The sequence below is a fragment of the Populus nigra genome, chromosome 2 (genome assembly GCF_951802175.1).
Source record: "Populus nigra chromosome 2, ddPopNigr1.1, whole genome shotgun sequence".
Taxonomy (NCBI): Eukaryota; Viridiplantae; Streptophyta; class Magnoliopsida; order Malpighiales; family Salicaceae; genus Populus; species Populus nigra.
The window spans coordinates 44,184,639-44,207,868 of NC_084853.1; the positions used below are offsets into that span (position 1 = coordinate 44,184,639).

The window sequence follows — 23,230 nt, forward strand, 5'->3', positions numbered from 1 at the left end:
AAATTCCATGTGAAAAGTGAAAACCACCGTCCAGTGTCTGTGTCAAGCAGGAAGAATAGTAAAGTGGTGGCAAATTCACTGATCCAAAATAAGCACAAAAAACCCTAACCCCCAAAATTCTTATTCAATGGAACCCGACAACGAGATTTACGCCAACGGTGGAGCTGATGTTTCTAACAACCGAAACAGACCAATCATTAGCAGTGAACAACTCGACATCGAAGCGTACGCCGGACTGTACACAGGGAGAACAAAAATAACGCGATTGCTGTTTATCGCGGACCGGTGTGGTCAGAATAATAACACGGCGATGAAGATGGAAGCGCTACGAATGGCATATGAAGAAATCAAGAAAGGAGAGAACACGCAATTGTTTAGAGATGTAGTGCAGAAGATTGATGGGAGGTTGGGTAGTAATTATGGGATGGATAGTGCTTGGTGTGAGATGGTGGATCGGAGAGCTGATCAGAGGAAAGAGAAGCTTGAGAATGAACTTAATGCTTATAGGGTAAAAGCATTTTTTTTTTTTAATTTTATTTTGGGTTTCAGTGATTATTATTCTATTGGTTGCTTTCGGAATTCATTTTATGTTTGCACTTATGCTATAATGCTAGTATTAATAACTGTTTTAGGGGAAAATAATTGAAAAAACATGGTGTTGTGGGTTTGTTTTTGTGATGATTATCTTGTTAATTAAATGTTACTAAGACAGGCGGTGTCTGTTTTGCTATAACAGTAGTCTTAATCCTAAGTTTTTTTTAGGGGGGGAATAACTGGAAAACAGGTTCGTTTTAGTTTCTATCCTAGAGGCCCCCAAAAAAATTCAGGTGGAAACTTACTTTCGGTTTTGTTGGCTTACTATAGCTTTGTGGACATGTATTTGCTATAAAAGAAGATCACGTGGTTATATCTCTGTCACACTTTTATAGTTTTCCTACCTGTGATGACTATTGAGACTATGATGTAGGGTTAATCTGTGGAGTGAATTTCTCACTTTTGTTTATAATTGTCACCGTCTATGGTGGTGTGATTTACATCTCTTTTTATATATATATATATATATATATATATATATATATATATTTTGTGCAGACAAACCTGATCAAAGAAAGCATAAGAATGGGATATAATGATTTTGGAGATTACTACTATGCTCATGGTTACCTTGCGGATGCTTTTAAAAGTTATGCCCGTACCCGTGATTATTGCACTACATCAAAGCATGTTATTCATATGTGCATGAGTGCAATTCTTGTAAGCATTGAAATGGGCCAATTTACTCATGTCACAAGCTATGTCAGCAAAGCAGAACAAACAGCAGAAGCTCTTGAACCTCCCACAGTCTCAAAACTACGTTGTGCTGCTGGATTGGCTCATTTGGAGGCTAAAAAATACAAACTCGCTGCTCGTAAGGTTTGCTTTACTTGTGTACCTCCAATGTATTCAGTTCAGTATGAATATTGTCATTATTTTTTTTTCTTTTAACCCATGTAGCATCTTAAACCCATAATTTGCAGCATTATAATCACATAGGATGCAGTTAAGATAGGTTGAAATTTTTGTTACAGAATTGGACAATACAGCTGATATTTGCTCGCTCTCTGTGTATTTTCACTATCTTCATTACAGTTTGTTTTCAAATGCTTTGGTTACGTAGTGTGAGTTGTACTTCCTGTGATCTTCCTGGCTGTAAACAAACTCACAGCTGCCAAATTTGCTTTTTTAAGTATCTTTTGGGATTATTAAGTTTTAAGCTAGCAATTTAAGAATCTTTTTTATTCTGGTTATTAATTGGATATTGTCATTTGTTGCTGATTTTGATCTTGAATGGTCTTTGAATTCTAAGTAGGCAATGGTGCATTTTTGTTTAACTGCTTAAAACTTGAAGTTGAAGGGTGAGTGTTGTTTTACTGAAATTCGGCCGCTCATTTATTTTGATGAACCAAGCACCTTCTTTTGTGCTTATCTCCAATATTTGCTTATCTTGGATGGGCTGTATTCTGAGCATTTGGAGGCAACTTTATATTCTTACTTTGCGTATGTTATCTTTCTATGGGTACAGTTCCTGGAAGTAAGTCCTGAATTGGGAAATTCATACAATGAAGTTATTGCTCCACAAGATGTTGCAACATACGGAGGACTTTGTGCTCTTGCAAGTTTTGACCGGACGGAGCTGAAGGTGTTCCTTCTTCATCATCATCTTCTTCTCCTTCTCCACTCCCTCTTTCTTCTTGTTAATCTTGTTTTTCACTGGCTTTTCAATGAACTTCAGAGGGTAGTTTCTAATCAGTGCTTTTGCTTGGCAGAGCAAAGTCATAGACAATCCCAACTTCCGTAATTTCTTGGAGTTGGTACCTGAAGTTAGAGAGCTTATTCATGATTTCTACTCAAGGTAACTTGTTATGATGGTACACGATTTGATTTGCATTTTTAATGCTTTGACTTTTGATGATATATTCTTGCAAGGTGGCAGTTAACCATTGTGCTCTATATTGTAAATCCAAGAAATTTTGTGTTGGTACTTGGTATAGATGGGAGGAGATTCAGGATCTTTTATTTTAACAAAGTCTTGGATTTTGATTTTGAGAAGATGGTTCTTTAATCTGGGAAGATTGCCTATACTTGCTCAATTTTTCCAAGAGCTTGTCATCGGTAATAGATTTATTATATATGGGTTCAATAGAAGCAAAATATCCTCATAAACTCCTTTTTTTTAATTTCTGGAACTGTCTTTTTTCTACCGAAGATGGAAAAACAAAACTTGGAAAAAGAAGGAAAATAAGGTTCCTTCTCCTTTAATCTTGCTTGTGTCAAACTATCGAAATGTACAAGGCTGCTTGGAGAGTTTGCACTATAATGTCAACAGTCTCATATTTAACTCGAATCAGTAGCCTGGGGGATTAGTTGTCTTCATATTTTGGTCTCTTTTTCCATTAGCTTGTCATCAGCTGAGCTTTTATTCATGTTTGTCAATATATGATTGTTTAACTCTAATTTACATCCTGGAGTTTAGTTGAGTGGTCTATTTTCCTTTTCTTTTCTTTTTTCAACATCTTTTCTCATAAGCTTGCCAACAGTTATATTCACGCTGTTGGACATGAAGCCTGTTTTGTAAACAAAAATTTCTTCTTTTCTCTGTTTCCTTTGCAGCCATTATGCTTCTTGTCTGGATTACCTGGGAAATCTTAAAGCAAACCTAATGCTTGACATCCATTTGCATGACCATGTCCAGACACTGTATGATCAAATCCGCAACAAAGCTCTCATTCAGTATACACACCCATTCGTGTCTGTTGATCTGCATATGATGGCCAATGCTTTCAAAACAACTGTTGCGGGCTTAGGGAAAGAACTTGAAGCCTTGATTGCTGACAATCAAATACAGGTTTGGCTTGCAATTTGCATGGCTAATTTTTTGTTCTTTTATCCAGCTTAAATAGTTTGCCCCAGATGTCTAGGTTTAGGAAATATCCCATGACTGGAATTCCATGGCATTCACAATGGGGTTTTGACCGGGTCTCCTTCCAAAATTTTTCAGTATATCCATTGGTTGTTTTCATGTCACACAGCAAAACCTTTCCACCCTTTTGCACAACTTATCTCGATACCTTACTGATAAAAATACCATGCCTTTGCAGGCACGAATTGACTCGCACAACAAAATTCTATATGCACGCCATGCGGATCAAAGGAATGCGACTTTCCAGCGGGTACTGCAGACAGGCAATGAGTTTGATAGGGATGTTCGAGCAATGCTGCTGAGGGCAAATCTTATCAAGCATGAATACAAGGCTTCTAGGAAACTTTAAATGAATTTCCGGTTCAACTTGGACAATGAGAACCGTGGCCAACATTGTCTTGATTAGTTTCTGGGATTCCTGAACATAGGTCTCCTGGTGCAGTGAATCTGAGTTTTAAATCTTCAAAAAAATTGGTTTCCGTGGCGGAAAATAGCATTTTGGGGGATGGCAAGATTCGAAATGACCTGGCCAATTTCTGGCTGTTTCTTTCTTTCTTTGTATATACTTGGATTTATTTAAGAAGTTGCAGCCACAAATTTTTTGTTTCACCCTCTTCTTCCATAGCCCTTTGGCCATGGTTTTTCGTTTTACTCTACATCATACAAGACTGCATATGGAAACATTTGAATTGAATATGGGAAATCAAATTTGAGATTTGTGAATGGTGATAAGTGGATGCATGGTAAAATAATGTGATCTTAATTGAATAGCCGGCATGGAAACAGTGTGCTTGGCCCTCCAATGCAATGAGTTGGACATTGGCAGCTACAAACCTCTGAGTGAGTTGGTTCTGGTTGTATCTTTATTGAATAGAAATCTTCCAGCGTTCGCGATGATCTGATGTAATTGTCACCACAACAATAGTAATAGCATCCACTGTCACATTTCTCTAGCATCTTCCATGAATGTAAGCACATCTCTAGAACCCGAGTGAGTTGGTCCTAATCATATGTTTGCGTAATATAATTTTTTTTTAGTTTTTTTCTAGATAGAATTAGTTTTTTTTTTGTTTTTTTTATATTTGAAAGGAATGACTTTTTTTTAGTTAATATTAATAAGGTTTTTTAGTTTTTCTATATAAATAGTTATAATAGCTTTTAGCAAGTAAATATTTCCATAAATAAAAATTAGATACATGAATACTTTGAATGTACCCGTAATCATGATATTTTTAGTTTTATTTTTGAATTTTTTTTATTTTAAATTAATATTTTTTGAATATTTTCAAATCATTTTAATATGTTGATGTTAAAAATAATTTTTTAAAAATAAAAAATATATATTATTTTAATATATTTTTAAATAAAAAATATTTTAAAAAATAACGGTAACCATATTTCCAAACACACTATTCAAAGTCTATATAAACATTTTATTTGCCAGTAAGACGCAGCGACCAAGTATAGAGTTAGGATTCAAAGATAAGGGGGCAAATAAAAAGTTTCAAGAAATATAGAGGACATTTAAAACTAGTGAGGGCTAAAGCCGTGTCAGTCCGGCACTTGGCAGCAGCAACATACATGGCCTTCCGATTATTATTATTATTTTTTTTTTCAACGGGAGATGTGAATGAAATCCAAGAATTTTGACCCAGGTTTTCTTCAAGTTAAATTATTAATGTGTTTGTTTCCACGTATTTTTAAAAAATTTAATTTGTTTTATTTAAAATTTATTTTTATATTTTTATATTGTTTTAGTATTCTGGTATTAAAAATAAAATTAAAAAATAAATATATATATTATTTTAATATATTTTTAAGTAAAAATAATTTAAAAAATAATTATTTATTTTTGTAGATGCATGTTGACCTCGTTGAGAAGAGGAACAATTCGTTTGCTTTGACCCTTGTTTTACGATGCTTTAAGTGTAGTAATTAATTTATGTAGATCCTTTGCTTGATACGGTGACAGAAGGATATTTAATAGTTTGTTTTTAATTTAGAATAATACTAGTTTTTTTTTCCACAGTGACGAGGGGCTGTGTTGGAACCTGGTTTTATTTAATTTTGCAGTAATTAAAAAATATTACCCAACTTTTAGTTTAATTTTTTTTTTTTGCCTCTGTCCTTTTAAAGTTTAATTGTATAAAATCAACACAAAAATTGAAAACTATTGTAATTTAAGAGAAACCCAGTTGAAGAAATCTAACAAGCATCTAGTATCATTACCTATTTGGTAATAGACGAGTGAACAACAAGCGGGCTCAATTTATTTAATATCAAAGGTAATAAAGATTCTCACCTTTTGTAGTTATTATAGGGTTTGATAATGTGAAAACCGTGTTTTAAAAAATTTATTTATTTTATTAAAATTTAATATGATTTATATGTTTTAAAAAATAATTTTTAAAATATAAAAATTTATTATTTATATATTTTTTAACATAAAAAATTATTTAAAAAACAATTATTATTACATTACTAAATATATACGTAATGCGAGAGAGCGGTGAATGAGGGGGATTGGGATCCTCATTCCTAATGTTCCTTGTAACATAGTCTATTACGGTGCTTGCTACTTAGCTTAAAATCATTATATTTGTAATAATTTCAAGTATATTTAACGACTTAATCCATGGATTAATGAAAAAAACAACAACAGCTTTTAAAATAAATAATAATAATAAATTTGCTACAAAATAAAAAAAACTAATAAACAATCACGAATTCATAAAGTTTTAAAAGAAATGTTTTTATTAAAAAATAAATAGGCACTTGTTCTTTCTTATAAATTAGGTTGAACGCTTCTATATATATATATATATATTAAACACTTAAAGTCACAAGTATAATTTTAATTTACATTAAATGCTTCTACAGATGATTAATTGTATCTCATTACACATTTGGTAGAGTTATTTATGTAGATCCTTTGCTTGATACGGTAATAAATGATTTTTTTTATTAAAGTTTGGCAGAGTTAATTTTGGTATCTAAAGTTTATTTTTAATCATAATATAAATTTTTATTTGTAACATTGATTTTTAACTTAACTCTATAATATTTCCAGACACTCCACACACGCAAGAGCATGCAAAGAAAGGCCGATCTCAACGTATAAAATGATGCAAAAATAAACGTACGAGGATGAAATAAAAAAAAAACATTATTGAGAGGGTTTTATTTGTTTTAATATTTCAAAAATAATTTTGAAAAAATTAATTAATTAAATTATTTTATTTTAATTTTTTTATTTTCAGATAATTTTGATTTTCTAATATTAAAAAAATAAAAAATATTATTTTAATATATTTCAAAAAAAAATAGTTATTATTTCTCTAAAACCCAACACAGTAAAAGTCGGTTTCCTTTTTAGCCTGTTACTGCCACGTACTGTTGTCCGAAAGACACGTGTATAAATGGATCTACTCCATCCTATTATCGAGCTTCACACCCAATATATAATAAAAGGAAGTACGATGAAACCTCCTGTTAAAGTATTAAAATTTGATGGAAAAAAAGAAAGATTTAGCACTGCTAAAAAAATTATGAACAATTTTATTTAAAACCTGGAAAAGAAGTGAATTTTACGTGTCAAGGATTGCACGAAGAATATGTACAACCCGAGAATGCATGATAATTTATATAAGATATTTGTTTTTAATAATTGAATGTATACTTGAATAAAATCCTAATTTATATAACTCAATATCATTATTGACCATGAAAAATAAAATATTTCATTCGAATTAATTAACGCGTGTAACGAGATGTTGAATTAAAAAACAGGAAAGAAAAGAAATAGTAACAGAAAAAAGAGAAGAAATAAAATGGTTAACCAGATCCCTCACCGTCACGTGAACATAATCTCCCTCCTCCTCTAAATCACTCACTCACCGCCACCGATCAGCTCCCATCTCTCATCAAAGAAAACCAGAGCAAATCAACCCCCCCCCCCCTCTCCTCGGCTCCACTAAGCCACAAAGAAAGAATCATATAATCAGATCTAAGAAATAAAAAATGGGACACCTAAATCTGCCCGCGTCGAAACGAAACCCACGCCAATGGAAACTACTTGATTTAGTAACGGCAACATTCTTCGGTTTAGTCTTCCTTTTTTTCCTTCTAGTCTTCACTCCACTCGGCGACTCTCTTGCCGCTTCAGGCCGCCAAACACTCCTCCGCTCCACCTCTGATCCACGCCAACGCCACCGTCTTGTCGCTTTGATTGAGGCGGGGCAGAATGCTCAGCCGATTGAAGCTTGTCCTGCGGACGAAGTAGATCACATGCCTTGTGAAGATCCTAGAAGGAATAGTCAGTTAAGTAGAGAAATGAACTTTTATAGAGAACGTCATTGTCCTCCCGTTGAGGATACTCATCTTTGCTTGATCCCGCCACCTGACGGTTATAAGATTTCTGTTCAATGGCCTCAGAGTTTGCATAAGGTATGCACTTTTGCTGAATTTCTTGTATTTTTAATTAGAAATAGTTTATTTATGTGTTTTTAATAGTCATAGTTGTGGTAGTAATAGGGTTATTTTCTTACTGATCTTGCTAGTTTAATTAGTTTATTTACACTCTTTTTTTTTGGGTAATTTGTATTGATATACATTGATGTCCGCGGTCTTTTTGTGTTTTGATGTCAAGATATGGCATGCGAATATGCCGCATGATAAAATTGCTGATAGGAAAGGTCATCAAGGATGGATGAAAAAGGAAGGAGAGCACTTCATTTTCCCTGGCGGTGGAACAATGTTTCCAGAGGGTGCTGTACAGTATATTGAGAAGCTTGGGCAATATATTCCTATCAAAGGCGGGGTTTTGAGGACTGCTCTTGATATGGGATGTGGGGTAGGGAATAATTTTTTGTTTTTGTGATTTTTAGTTTGTAAACTTGTTGTATACCGGAGGTTTCTTATGACATGATCGTGTTCTAGGTTGCTAGTTGGGGAGGATATTTGCTGAATGAAGGGATTTTGACTCTCTCATTTGCTCCAAGAGATTCACACAAATCACAGATACAGTTTGCACTGGAGAGAGGGGTTCCGGCATTTGTTGCCATGCTTGGCACTCGGAGACTCCCGTATCCTGCATTTTCATTTGACTTGGTGCATTGCTCCCGATGCTTGATCCCTTTTACAGCTTATAGTAAGTTCTTTATGACTTGTATCCTTCTATGTTTTCATATTCCTCGGATACAACCTGCCAGTAGATCTTACATTGAAGGGATCTGGTTTTGCAGATGCATCTTATTTTATCGAAGTAAATCGGTTGCTTCGTCCTGGAGGATATCTTGTCATTTCTGGACCACCTGTGCAGTGGGCTAAACAAGACAAGGAATGGGCTGATCTCCAGGCTGTGGCAAGAGCATTGTGCTATGAGCTGATTGCTGTGGATGGAAACACCGTCATATGGAAAAAACCTGCTGGAGATTTATGCCTGCCCAACCAAAATGAATATGGTCTTGAATTGTGCGACGAATCAGATGACCCAAATGATGCATGGTAATTGTCGAGAAATAAATCTTCAGTTTCTAAAAGTTTTATTCTAGTGTGTTTGCAGCAACTCGGATGATGGCAGCACTGCTGTTGTTCTTTTCTTTCGACCATCTTGCAACTAATGCACTTGGTTTAGGACTTTAGGTGCAAATTTGATAAATTTGCCTTTAGTTAGCAACCTGATCAATTGAGCTTTCTGCTCAAGATAATATTCATTTACTTGCATGGGAACACCATAAATTCTGAAGCTAAGCTCAATTATGTTGCAGGTACTTCAAGTTAAAGAAATGTGTGAGTAGGACTTCAGCTGTGAAGGGGGATTGTACCATTGGGACTATTCCTAAGTGGCCTGATAGGCTAACGAAAGCACCTTCCAGGGCTGTGCACATGAAAAATGGGTTAGATTTGTTTGACGCTGACACACGGCGCTGGGTAAGGAGGGTTGCATACTATAAGAATTCTTTGAATGTGAAGCTAGGAACTCCAGCCATACGCAATGTCATGGACATGAATGCATTTTTTGGGAGTTTTGCAGCAGCACTCATGCCAGATCCTGTATGGGTGATGAATGTCGTTCCTGCTCGCAAGCCATCTACGCTTGGTGTAATATATGACCGAGGCCTTATTGGAGTCTACCATGATTGGTGAGTTACTCCCAGCTCTGTACCAGAAATTCATATATAGCATGCTACTTATATTGGTCATGTTATTGATGATCTCGCCTTCATATTTAACTAAGTTGGTGGATATATTTGTTGCACATTCTTGAAGCCGAGTGCCAACTGTCAACAGAGTGGTGGTATGCAGTTAGATAGGAAAAAAAAGTCCTTTGTTGAACATGCTTCTCTGATCATCAATTCAAGATCCTAATCACCAATCTATTTTTTGCTTGGTTATTGCTCTATTAATCTGTATTCAAATATACTAATGGTAGTAATTTATCCATGGCCAAAAGTTTGTTTTCCCTCTAAATGACAAATTGAGGACAAGATGGTGATAACTTGCCTCCTTTGGATACGATATATGTTAATGGAAGTGGACTTGGGTGGCATTAAACATGTCTCCTTCCTCTAATTGATATTAAGGACAAGATAATTGTGATTCGCTTTGCTTCCTTCTTTGGATATGATATCTGTTAATGAAAGTGAAACTTTGGTGGTATGAAATCAGATTTAGGGTTATCTATTCTGCTCAACCTTATTCCTTTTACTTGTGGTGTCAGGTGTGAACCTTTCTCAACATATCCCCGTTCCTATGATCTCATCCATGTAGCAGGCATTGAATCACTACTAAAACTGCCTGGTTCAAGCAAGAACAGGTACTTGAATCTTCATTTGCAGTTGCCTGTTCATTTTCTCATTATTTTCCTGCACACATATGGTGTGAAATGATAACAAGATTTTGCCTTCTCATTTTCTGTTTTTATTAAATGGAAACGCATGCCTGTTTTTTGAATGTTGTGTGGGGTAATTTCAATCTGGTGAAATTTTTCCATGAACCCAGCTTTTAAAAAATAAAAATTCTTTGTTTATTGCTGCCAAAGAGGATTCCGCTCTGGCTGAACCAGAAAATAGAGGCATGTTTATTCCTCATTTCCATAAAAATGACATTTGAGGCATAATGCTGTCTTGATGTTGCACTGAGTTGTTTTAGTTTAATCATTTGCATTATCCACTAAAGGATAAGTTGTGCAACGTGATGAATAAGACTTTTCTTTCTCAATGTGGAGAGGAAAGAAAGTTTAAACTTTTTATTTTATTTGCATGATTTGATGGAGGATTTAACTTGAAAAACTGTGATTGAAGAAAACCTTGAAGATTGTAGAGCTTTAGTGTTTTTGATGGGATTTAGGGTTAGGGATGGAAGTCTGAGAAATTCGGTTTATTAGGGATGTGTTTTTAGAATAATTAGGGTGTAGAAATAAAACATGAATGGTAATCCAAGTTACTATAGCAATAAGAAAAGAGAAGAAAACTACAGAGTCTTCAAACTGAATGCATATTATTTATAATAAATTTCAACATCAAAACTATACAGAAAGTTACATTAAAATAATTTTCCAAGCAAACCGTAATTCCAGAATGGTATTAAGATTCTGAAGAAAACAAATTTCTTAATAGACTAGGGTTTCAATCTAAAACTATACAGAAAATTACATTAAAATTATTTATTGATTTCTTTTTTCCTTGGCTGCTACGTGTTGAATAAGGCTGCTGTATCCAAATAGCAGGGGGTTGGCATGTGGTTCATGAAGCTTTAAACTCTTAATCTCTCTGCACAGTGATAGTGATCATGATCTGCCATGCACAAGCCATGTCTGTTGATCTTTATTTTATCAATTGTAAATATACAAACATAAATTACTGTAGTTCTGCCTACATGTAGATACCTTGACTAGTATTGGCCATTCCCCCCCTATCAGGAATTAGTTAGTTTTCACTTAAATTCTAAGAATTTCCCTACACAATCATACCCATCAATCATGTGTTGGATGGAGAAGCTCCCTGTTCTTCTGTATTTCCTTTTCTCAACTCTTTATGACCTTGCTAGTACACATAATGCTCCTATCTTGAATTTTTTTGTCGTGAGAGGGGATAATTTCCTGGAATCTTCACTATTTAGTAACTTAAATGAGAGGACCAAGAGCTTGTTTTACTTCTTCAAATTCTCAACTCCTCTCTCTTATTCTCAAGGCAAGATAGGCATGTTTGGACCTTAGAAAAACCAGGCACCTTCTCTTTCAAATCATCTCTTTCCCATCTTGCTTGACCCCTCCAGATATGAGTGTTTTCTTTCTCGCCAATTGCAACTGGAAAGCTACTTGTTGCAGGCAAGGAGGAGGCCTTGTTTAGCTTTATTGCCTAATGTTTGTGATATGTGCTTTAAAGTAGCAATACCCACAACCTTTTAGCTTTGTCCAGTAGCATGGGACTTTCTGAACAGGCTATCCAGTGTTTTTGGTGAAAAATGGGTGGTGTCAAGCAGAATGGAGGATATCTTTTGGCATGTGATATCTTTGCAGTGATTTGGAGTATTTTGAGCAGAATGGAACTTTTGAATCTTCAAGTTTACTACCTTTGCAAGCAATTATTGTGGGATAGTATTGCCTTCCTAGAATTGTTATGGTGCTCTGCGCCCTGGGGATTTCTGTTGGTTCATTTTCTGTTTTTTTGTGGAGGGTAATATTTTATCCTTCTTCATGTATCCTTATCTTCTTTCCTTCTTAAATCTTCTTTCATCAGGAAAAAAAGCCCCGACCTCACCTGTCACAGCATAAAAACACTATCCTTATCTTCCCCCCCCCCCCCCCTCACTTCACTCTCCTCACCTCACTCCAGTACCTCTAGGCTAAGCTTCTTGTGCATCGCTCTGCATTCTAAGAAACAATGACAATCCACCAGCTTTCTCTTAAGCCTAAATGATCTGAGAACAATACAATAGTCAATCTGTTTGAAGTCACTTGATCATTGGCATTATATTGAGAATCGTGCTCATTCTCTGAGGAAGTGTCAGAGCATGTGTTCTCATTTGTACAAAATGACTAGGAGTAAGATGTAATATCAATGGTGTGGAAGTCATGGTAAAAGATGGAGAGGTAGTGCATTAAAAGGATAGTTATGGGGAAATGTTCCTTGTTGAGCATGGGATGTTGATGTTGATAAGGTGGTTTGCTAAGGTGAGAACCAGTGGAGCGTATGCGCATTGGGATCTTGTGATCTGTTTTACATTTTGGTTGTAGTTTCGACTTGTGGTTGTAAGGGCAGTGATGGTGAATGTGAGAATGTGTTTTTTGATGGACAGATTGTTTCTTTGTTTGCAACTTGAGGGACTTGCCATGGATTTTCATTGTTTGATATGTTCATTCCAAGTCTCTCTCTCTCTCTGATTTTCTTTTTATATATCAGTTCCAATTTTGTTTCTTTTGCTTTAGGGCTGAACTTAGTGAAAGCCATGCACAGCAGCAAGGGGAAGTTTTTGCACAACATTGCATGCCAGCACCCGTCCAAGCTTTAAGGACTAGAATAATTTATTAGATAGACAGTTTCTTCTATTTGATTAGTTAAATCTTTCCTCGACCCCGAAGTTTGTACTGTTTTTCAAAATAGTTGCCAGTTTGGTTTGCTTATGGTCATCTAGCATCTGTGCCTGTATGGGCACTCTATTTTCAATCTGGGCTAAATATTTGATTTTCAAATGACCGTTTATTTTATAGATAAAGTGAACATGTTCATCATCTCTGATTCACTGCAGGTGCAACCTTGTGGATTTAATGGTGGAGATGGACCGAATATTACGTCCAGAAGGAACAGTCATTATCCGAGATTCTCCTGAAGTTATTGATAAAGTGGCTCGTGTAGCTCTTGCTGTAAGATGGTTGGTTACCATTCATGAGAAAGAGCCAGAATCGAGTGGAAGAGAAAAAATTCTGGTTGCAACAAAAACCTTTTGGAAGCTGCGTTGAGACATAACCTTTTTCTCTGTAATGTAATTTTCTTTTCCGTTCTTCTCAGTTCTGATATAACGCCAAGGCATACTCTGCATGCATCAAATGGATGCAGATTCCTTTCTTGCTCCTCTTTTGGCTATTTATATATCTAGCAGTGGTAGGAGGTACACAGATGGAAGGACATTCAGAATCATGTTAGTATAGGTATAGCGGCTACTGATAATACTGTATTGTGATATGATTTGATTTAATTTATCGAATATGATTTTTTGTCTTTCCACAGCTCATTATTATTGTTTTCACTTGCGAATGTTGTTATTGTCAATGTCTGTTCTTATCAGAAAAAGAGGAAACTCAATGTATATAACATCAGTGATGCTTCAAATAGTAAAGTGAACGGCAGTACCATGTGCTGTGGCTCCCTAACATTGCTAGTCTGCTAAGGAATGTATCAACATTTCGAATCTTCAAGCATATATATGTTGCCATCTTAACTGAGTACGTGTCGGCGTCCACCTGTTATGTGTAAGGACGTTTTCCTGCCTGTTGGCCGGTGAGTCACCGCTGTATGAAGACAACATCCAACGTTTTCGTCTCTGATAATAATATTGTTTTTGGCCAACGCCTAAGAGGCATTGCTATGGTCTCGAGAAATCATATGATGGAGTGCCTTCACGGCATTGCATTGAGGAAGGCAGCCCACGTGTAAGATAGACCTTGCTTTCCTCGTGCAGGCCAGAGCTGGAAATTCCTTACAGTTGTGTTTTGCGGAGAGGATATGGGCCATTAGATCACAGAAAGGTGATTGGCCATTTCAACCAGGCCGAGTCTCAGTAATTGCCCACCATATCAGACAGAGCTATACAGTCTGAGGGAGAGGGTGGTTGGGGGTGTATCCTACTCCAGGCTCCAGCAATTGCAGCTTGAAGGTGGCAAAAGCAGTGCCGGTGGGGGCAATTAATGGATGTGGGTGGGTCTATAAGAGTTTCACGTGTATGCTCATACAGGAGCCTACCGCCCTTATTCATAAGGTCCACACCTCCCCTTTGATTAGGGTGGCGAACCGGCAATGGATCGAGATTCAGTCGGAAAATTAAATTCAATGCTTGTTTCAATAAAAAAAACAAAGTAAATAGAAAAAACTACGAACGGATGTGTAAATCTCAGATTTGAACACGGTGACCAGTGGTAGTCGGTGTTGGATATTTTATTACACACGCATATGAATTCTCCAATCAAAATTGACCTTTGCAATTTCAAATTCTTGATCCTCAAGTCAATTTACATAGTCCAATTCAATTATTTTTTTTATTTTTTCATGTGAACTGAAAAATTCTTCCATCCCTCAACTTGAATGAGTTGGAAACGTCAATCCAAATCCTTAAATATAGTTGGTGAGGGGCTTGGACTAGTTGACAGGTAGATGACATTTCGGCACCCCATCTTAACTCCTTCCCATGTTCCCATCACACGGGACATTGATGAGATGAAGAGGTTAAGCTGTCCCTACTATTCATGAGTGATCATTTCAAACAGAGGGTTCTAGCTAACTATGGACTTTAAGCTTTGCCATGGCCATTATTTACATGTACGACGATCCTATCTTCGCCAACTAGCATGTACAGGCTTCTTGTTTACAGACAAAAAAAAAAAAAAAAGAGACAACAAATCTGCTGTTATTCATTCTAAGAACATCAATCACTACCAGAAAACTGGAGAAAAGCAGCGGAATTACCGATAGAATATTTCTATCGGTAATTTATACCGACAGAAATAATTTCGTCTCCAAATCTGTCGGTATATACCGACGGCTTTATTCCATCGGTACTTCCGTTGGTATATACCGACGATTTCACCGACGGGATATACAATTCGTCTGAAAATATGCAACGGCGTGGTGACGTCAGGTGATTTTACCGACAGAAATTACCGAGGGATTCAAACTGAGATAGTTGTACAGTGACGTGGCGCTGTCACCAACGGCATCACCGACGGAATAAATCTGTCGGTTATTCCGTCAGAAAAAACCATTATATGCACCCATCTGCCGACACTCTCTTCCTCTGTTTCTCCTTCTTCTTCTTTCCCATCCCACCTCTCCCCTCCCAAACTGCAGCTCCCTTCCCAAACTGCAGCCAAACACCCATCCCAAACTCTCCACTATTCTCAACACGAGCACTCAAGTTTCTTATATCTTGTACGTGGTCACAATATCCGTTTCTTGTAGAATTTATCATTTTTTTATAAGTAAATCTATCCTTTTTAGTTTTAATATTTAATTGTGAATTTTATTGTTTTAGTATATGTATTTTGTTAACGTTTGTACTTGTTTAATTGTTATTTGTCAAAGAAACTTGTAGTATGAATGTATAATTTTGTAGTTGTTATAGTTTGTTTTAGATTTTGTCAAATTATATTTGTTTGTAAATTGTTGAAATTTTGTTTGAATTACACCGAATTAAATGTGTCGTTGTGATGAAATAAATAATTAATAGCTTGTTTAAGTGTCTTGTTTAATTGTTATCAATTATATTTCGAAGTTGTGATTTCTGTAAATTTATATATGTATAAATTTGTATGTATGAACGTTGATAGTTGATAATTGATAATGAATATTTAACATAAGTGTTGTTTTAGTTTGTTGGATAATGTCGGGGAAAACCACGGAGAACTATTTGTTCCTGATGAGAGCATGGAAGAACAGGTGGTTGGGTCAACTTTTAGTGCTAGCAACATGCATGAAGTTGGAAATGAGAACAGTAATCCTTACAGGAATATGGTTATGAATGCAATGAGAATGAGTGAAGGTAATGTCAGGGAATGTCCAATCGTAGAAGAAGAACCTAATGCAGATGCAACAAGGTTTTTTGATCTGTTGAGAGATTCTAACGAACCATTATGGGATGGTTGCACGAACCACAGTAAATTATCAGCCGTAGCACAGGTGTTCACCATCAAGTCAGATCACGGGTTAAGTGAGGCCGGTTATGACAAGATTATTGAATGGGCGAGAAGCATTTTACCTGAAGGGAACAGGCTGAAAGAGAACTTCTATGCTGTCAAGTCCATGATGAAACCCCTCGGTTTAGGATACCAGAAAATTGATATATGCCCTAACTTCTGCATGTTATACTACCTTGAAAATGCTGAGATGATCGAGTGCATAACATGCGGGCATTCTCGTTACAAACCCAGAACTGGTAGAGGGAAGACTCTCGTGGCATATAAAAAACTTAGATACTTCCCAATCACACCTAGACTGCAGAGGTTATTCATGTCACCAAGGACTGCTGAGCACATGACATGGCACCAATCACACCATGCGGTTGATGGAGTGATGGTTCATCCTTCTGACGGTGAAGCCTGGAAACACTTTAACAGTATGCATCCTCCCTTTTCAGCTGAATCAAGGAACGTGCGTCTTGGGTTGTGTACAGACGAATTCAACCCATTCGGGTCATTTGCTGCTCCTTATTCTTGTTGGCCGGTCATACTGACGGTTTATAACTTGCCACCGGGGATGTGTATGAGGCCGGAGTTCATGTTTTTATCTATGGTCATACCATGTCCGAGCAGTCCGGGGTGGAATATAGATGTTTGTCTTCGTCCGTTGATTGATGAGTTGACGCAGTTGTGGTCCTCTAGAGCTTTGACTTATGACATCTCGAGGAAACAAAATTTTGTTATGAGAGCGGCTTTGATGTGGACTATCAATGATTTCCTAGCTTATGTAATGGTTTCTGGTTGGAGCACGCATGGAAATCTAGCATGTCCATATTGTATGGAGAACAACAAGGCATTCATGCTAACAAACGGGGGTAAAGCTTCTTTTTTTTACTGTCACCGTCGTTTCTTGCCACATAACCACAGGTACAGAAAGAACAGAAAGGATTTCTTTGTTGGCAGAGTTGAAAATGATGTTGCACCCCCGCGTCTTTCCGGTGAAGAATTGTTTGATGTTGTGTCAGAGTACGGTGAAATTGTGTTTGGTCTCCAATCAGGTAAGCAGAAGTTTCCTGGTTTTGGTTTGACCCATAATTGGGTGAAGCGAAATATATTTTGGGAGCTTCCTTATTGGAAGACCAATCTTCTCCGCCATAACCTTGACGTCATGCACATTGAAAAGAACGTGTTTGAGAACATTTTCAACACCGTCATGGATGTGAAGGGGAAGACAAAGGACAACATCAAGGCTAGATTGGATGTAGCGCTGTTCTGTAACCGTAAAAATATGGAGTTGGTTTGTGATGGGTCACGGGTCGCAAAACCAAGAGCAAGCTTCGTGCTAGAGAAAAACGCACAACTACTAGTCTACAAATGGCTTAAGAGTCTGCGTTTCCCCGATGGACATGCCTCGAACATATCAAGGCTGGTTAATACGGAGGAATGCAGATTATATGGAATGAAGAGTCATGACTGCCATGTGTTTATGCAAACACTCATCCCATTAGCTTTTCGTGATTTGTTGCCAAAGGGGATATGGGATACACTAACGGAGATTAGTCATTTCTTCAGAGACATATGCTCCAGCAAGTTGAATGTTGATCACATTGAAAGGCTTGAAAAGAATATCGTCGAGACAATATGCAAACTTGAGATGATATTCCCTCCATCATTTTTTGACTCAATAGAGCATCTACCCGTACATTTACCGTTTGAGGTAAAAGTTGGAGGACCGGTCCAGTACAGATGGATGTATCCATTCGAGAGGTTAGATATTACAGTTGCTATGACATTTATAATTAAATGTTTTTATTTTTATTTTAATGTTTTTAATTGATAATTTTTTATTAATATATATACAGGTACTTGTTCAATCTTAAAAAAAAGTTAAGAACAAAGAGCATGTTGAGGCGTTAATATGTGAGGCGTATATTGTTGAGGAGATCTCAACATTTATCTCATACTATTTCGAACCTCATTTGAGAACGAGGATAAACCGTGTTCCACGGCATGATGATGGTGGTAAAGTGCATTCAAGTGGGAACTTGTCAATATTCTCCAATCCTGGACGACCCACACCTAAAAATACCGTGAGGGGAAGATATTTGTCTAAAATAGAGTTCAGACAAGCACACAATTATGTCATATTTAACTGTGATGAGCTGAGACCTTTTATTAAGTAAGTGGATGTTCGACTTAAATTTTGTCAAGAGTGTACTATTTATGTTTTGTGATACCATACACTCATATACTTTGGAACAACCTTGCAGGCAACATCGACGATACTTACTGTCCAATAACTCACAGCTGACCGAATCCCAGATCTTTCAATTACAAGATGAACAATTTGCCACATGGTTTAGAACACATGTAAGTCCTATCACAAACTCATTATCTCTTGCAATGTAATTAATTGTAGTCAATGTTACATAATATCCGTTTATTGATTATTGTTGTATTTAATTTACAAGCTAGGTTTATCAAATGGGAGGTAGTGCTGCTATTTCACTGTCTTTACCATGTCTGGGCCCCGAAAGAAAAGTCAAGTGCTATAATGGATATGTCTTTCATACTGAAGAATACGGGCATAGAAGAAAGACATACAACAGCGGTGTTTGTATTAAGGGATCGACTTCTAGTGAGTTTGAAGTTGACTACTACAGTAGATTGGAAGAGGTCATCGAACTGCAATATCATAGTGAGCAAAATAGAGTGTTTTTATTCAAATGCTATTGGTATGACACAACTGACAGAGGAATCAGAGTAGATCCTCACTATGGTCTCGTTGAAATCAATTCAAAAGCTAGACACCGCAACGTAAACGACGTCTTTGTTTTCGCAAAGCAATGCCAACAAGTTTATTACACATACACCCCTTCCTTTAGAAAGGACCGATCAAGAGTTAATTGGTTATCCGTTTTAAAAACAAAACCCAAGGGTCGTGTCGAGGTTGTTCAGGATGAGAACGAAGACACAAGTGTGATAGATGAAGTCTTTCAAGCTAGTGAGTTGGTTGAACCATACTGAGTTGCTCCGTCGATTGACTTAGAAGAAAATTCGAATTTTTGTGTTTTCAATGATAGTCTTGTTGATGTTGACGTAGAGGAGTTGAATGTTGTTCTGAGCTCTACTAGTGGAAAAAAGAATGTTGTTGAAGAAGATGATAACGAAATTGAAGAGTGCGATGAAGCTGATGATAACAATTCAATAGAGGACGAAGATGAAAATTCCGACTAACTAAACATGTTATAAAGCCTTATTTTTATAATGTAATAATTTGAAACATGAAATATTTATTCTTCTTTAAGGGTCAGCCTTTGTTATTGTGTTGTGTGTGCTGTAAGATTGCAATTCAAGATTTTTTGAGAGGGTTACATAAAAAAAATAAGAAACTTCACCGACGGATATACCGACGGAATATAAACCATCGGTATTTCACAGAGAGTTGCAAAAAAATTACGGGATTTTGCCACATTAACCGACGGATTTCCGACGAAATTTCCGACGTCCAATACCGACGGAATTACCGACGGGTTGTCGCACGCATGTCTGACACGTGTCCGTCTGCACCATTACCGACGGGAATTCCGACGGATTTGCCGACGGATCGAAAAGTTTGGCGGGATTTCCAAACTTTTTTGGTGCGAATTTCAATTAATTTCCGACGGAATTACCGACAGCAATTAATTTCCGTCGGAAATATTGCTTTATATACCGCCCATCCCCCCACTTTGTTCATTTTCTCCTCTTCTCCTCTTCTCCCTTTCTCTTCTCCCTTGCTCTTCTTCTCTCATTTATATTTAGCTTTTAGAAGGATTTTATTGTTTTGGTGGTAGTTTTAAAAGGTATGTATTTTTTTGTCTTTATCTTTGTATTTTTTTTATTTTAATTATGATTATTTTTTTTAGTGTTCTTTGTTTTGTATATTGTTTGTAGATAAAATCTTAAATTCAACACATTATTAAGGTGAGCATTTTTTATTCCCAAATTTATTTTGAATTGATATAATGTTTTTTAGTTTTGTGTATTGTTTGTTTTGTGTTTATGTTGTGTGTTGTGTAGTGTTTTTTAGTTTTTTAATTTTATTTATTAATTTTAGTTTTTTAGTTTTGATATTATTGTTTGTATTGCTATAATTGTTATTGTTGAATTTATGTTAAACATGTTAATTTATAAATATAATTGTTATTGTTGATTTATTTTAAAAATGTTAATTTATATATATAGAATTGCATTTAATTAGTTTATCTTAATTTAGGATATTATTGTTTGTATTGCTATAATTGTTATTGTTGAATTTATGTTAAAAATGTTAATTTATAAATATAATTGTTATTGTTGATTTATTTTAAAAATGTTAATTTATATATATAGAATTGCATTTAATTAGTTTATCTTAATTTAGGATATTATTGTTTGTATTGCTATAGTTGTTATTGTTGAATTTATGTTAAAAATGTAATATTAATCCGTAAATTTGAATGTTCATAGTTGGAATTCTATATGATGTTATTGAATAAAATGTTATGTTGATGATGATGAGTTGGGTTGAGATCCAGGATGATTGGATCGGGATGTGAAATAAAATTGGAAGTGTAATATGATTTTGTCGACAACTTGGGACCCCCCAGTACAGGGGAGACTCTGTCGAATTTTTTTTAAAATAATCGAAGTTAATTATGTAATTATTCATATACATTTGTGTAGATGCGTAGAATGAAATCTACAGCACGTCATCAGAAGACGGTTGCAGCTAGTTCTTCTAGTAGCGAGGAGGACGTATCCTTAGGTGCTGATCACGGCGAGGAATCTACGCCAACTTGTGATGCTGCCTCTTCTAGCTCGGTTTCACAGCGCAGAAGCGGTGTGCCTTCACAGCGGGGTCAATTCACCCGCAAGTACCAGGCACAATGGAAGGATGACCTCTCAATGTAAGTTTGTTTAGGTTTTAGTTTTTTTTTTATATACTTATAACGTAATTTATGAACAACTAATTAATATTAATTACTACTTTTATTTAATTTCAGGTTCACAAACATTAAGGTTGCAAGGACTATAACATTGGCGTTTAAATCGTCGATGGAGATTCCATTGTTTCAATGGAGCCAGGTTTCCAACCATCCTGAGTGGAAACCTAATATCGATGCATGGTTTAAGCGATTTCAGGTCAGTGTTAATTTTTAATAAATTATTTTTATAATTTTATATCTTGTACTATTTTTATTTTATATGAATTATTTATATACACAGAACAAATTTGAGTGGGATAGGGCAGACAACAATGTTGTGAGGAGGGTATGGGAGAATCACGCGGCAACTAGGTAACATCGAAAATAATATTTATTTTTGTTTTATAATTTTATGTTTTAAATTCTAATTTGTTACTATGGAAGTAGGTTGCGTGATTTTTGGTATGACACCAAAAAAAAATAAAAAAGACATGCGAGGGATAACGGTCTTGAAGGATGGAATGAGGTGGCGGTTTGGCATGAATTCAAACCGCCATTCATCTCGGGGGAAATATGGAGCGCCGACAACCGGAACCGGTAAATTTATGGTTCGGTGACCACGCACACTGGCGGATCCGTCCCATTCAGCGCACATGCAAAGCGGATGGTAAGATTAATTTTAATGAAATATATCGTTAATTAATTTGTCGTTCCTTATAATATATTTAACTTTCAACTTATTTTTTCCTTACAGGCTGCGTCTCTTGGACGTGAACCGAGTCCAATGGAGCTGTTTCTAGAGACGCATGTGCAGAGTCAAGACTGCCAAAAGGGGGTGCAACAGTTCGTGGACAACCGTGCTCAGCACTTCTTGGTATGTTCGATCATTCATTTTATTTTGTAAGTTATTATTTTCTTGAATTGCATCTTGAATTGCATTTGATGATTTTTTTACCGATGGAATTTTCAGGAGACCTATAATAGCCGATTGAGGGAGAGATATGGGGACAATCTGTCGACCCATCCAGATTTCGATCCAGATTTGTGGATGGAGGCGGGATCGTCTGGTGGACCCGATAAAAATAGGGTCTACGGGCTCTCCAACACTACGGCTGACAACTTGCGTTCGACTAGTAGTGTCTCAACTGTTGGAAGCTCTCCATCAGTATCGAACACCCAGTCTGAGGAGTTCATTGCGTTGAAACAACAATATCAACAACTCTCGACGAATTATGATGAGCTCCGTCAAATAGTCATGGAGATGAGATCAAAGATGGGTGACGATACTTGTGCAGCTTCTTTTTGGCCGTATGGTCCCGGGAACAACCAGCCTCCTCCTCCAGCTCCGCCGCTATTCTAGTTTAATTTTGTTTTTTAAACACATTAAATTTGTAATGAATATTATTTAACATTACTTTTACATTATTAATGTTTAATGCATTTCTTTTTGTTTATTAAGGTTTTTTACAATTAATAAATTATTATTTTTATATATTTTAAATACCTACCGATGGATATACCGACGGATAGTATCCGTCAGTATTTAACAGAGAGTTGCCGAACAATTACCATCCATGCCATCATTATCGACGACATCACCGACGGATATAATCCGTCGGTGAGTAAATTCCGACGGCCTTACCGACGGATAATATCCGTCGGTATTATACAGAGAGTTCCAACAAAATTACCAGCCATGCCATAATTACCGACGGAAATTTCATCGGTAATGCCGTCGGTAATTATCGTTGAAATTACTGACGGATTTATTCCGTCGGTAATGTTCCCGCGGGAAAAAAAAATTTTGGCGCGCGCGTATCCGTCTGCAAGCCGTCGGTGTTTCCGTTGGTGGGTGGTTTTTTTTATTTGCGATAGAATTAGCGACAGAAATAAAATTTACCAACGACTGTTTTACCGACGGAACACGTCCGT

General features: G+C 36.3%; 2 protein-coding genes across 2 annotated transcripts; both read left to right on the plus strand.

The window, feature by feature from the left end:
- On the plus strand, positions 1-4,069 carry LOC133683089 (COP9 signalosome complex subunit 1-like). Its single transcript, XM_062106604.1, has 6 exons — positions 1-508; positions 1,093-1,413; positions 2,063-2,179; positions 2,307-2,392; positions 3,151-3,385; positions 3,639-4,069. The coding sequence occupies exons 1-6, from the start codon at positions 128-130 to the stop codon at positions 3,807-3,809; spliced, it is 1,311 nt and encodes a 436-aa protein (XP_061962588.1). The 5' UTR covers positions 1-127; the 3' UTR covers positions 3,810-4,069.
- A 3,151-nt stretch (positions 4,070-7,220) lies between these two features.
- On the plus strand, positions 7,221-13,680 carry LOC133682591 (probable pectin methyltransferase QUA3). The gene is made up of 7 exons (XM_062105994.1): positions 7,221-7,906; positions 8,109-8,312; positions 8,399-8,609; positions 8,704-8,965; positions 9,229-9,603; positions 10,182-10,277; positions 13,211-13,680. The coding sequence occupies exons 1-7, from the start codon at positions 7,481-7,483 to the stop codon at positions 13,419-13,421; spliced, it is 1,785 nt and encodes a 594-aa protein (XP_061961978.1). The 5' UTR covers positions 7,221-7,480; the 3' UTR covers positions 13,422-13,680.
- Positions 13,681-23,230: the final 9,550 nt, after the last annotated feature.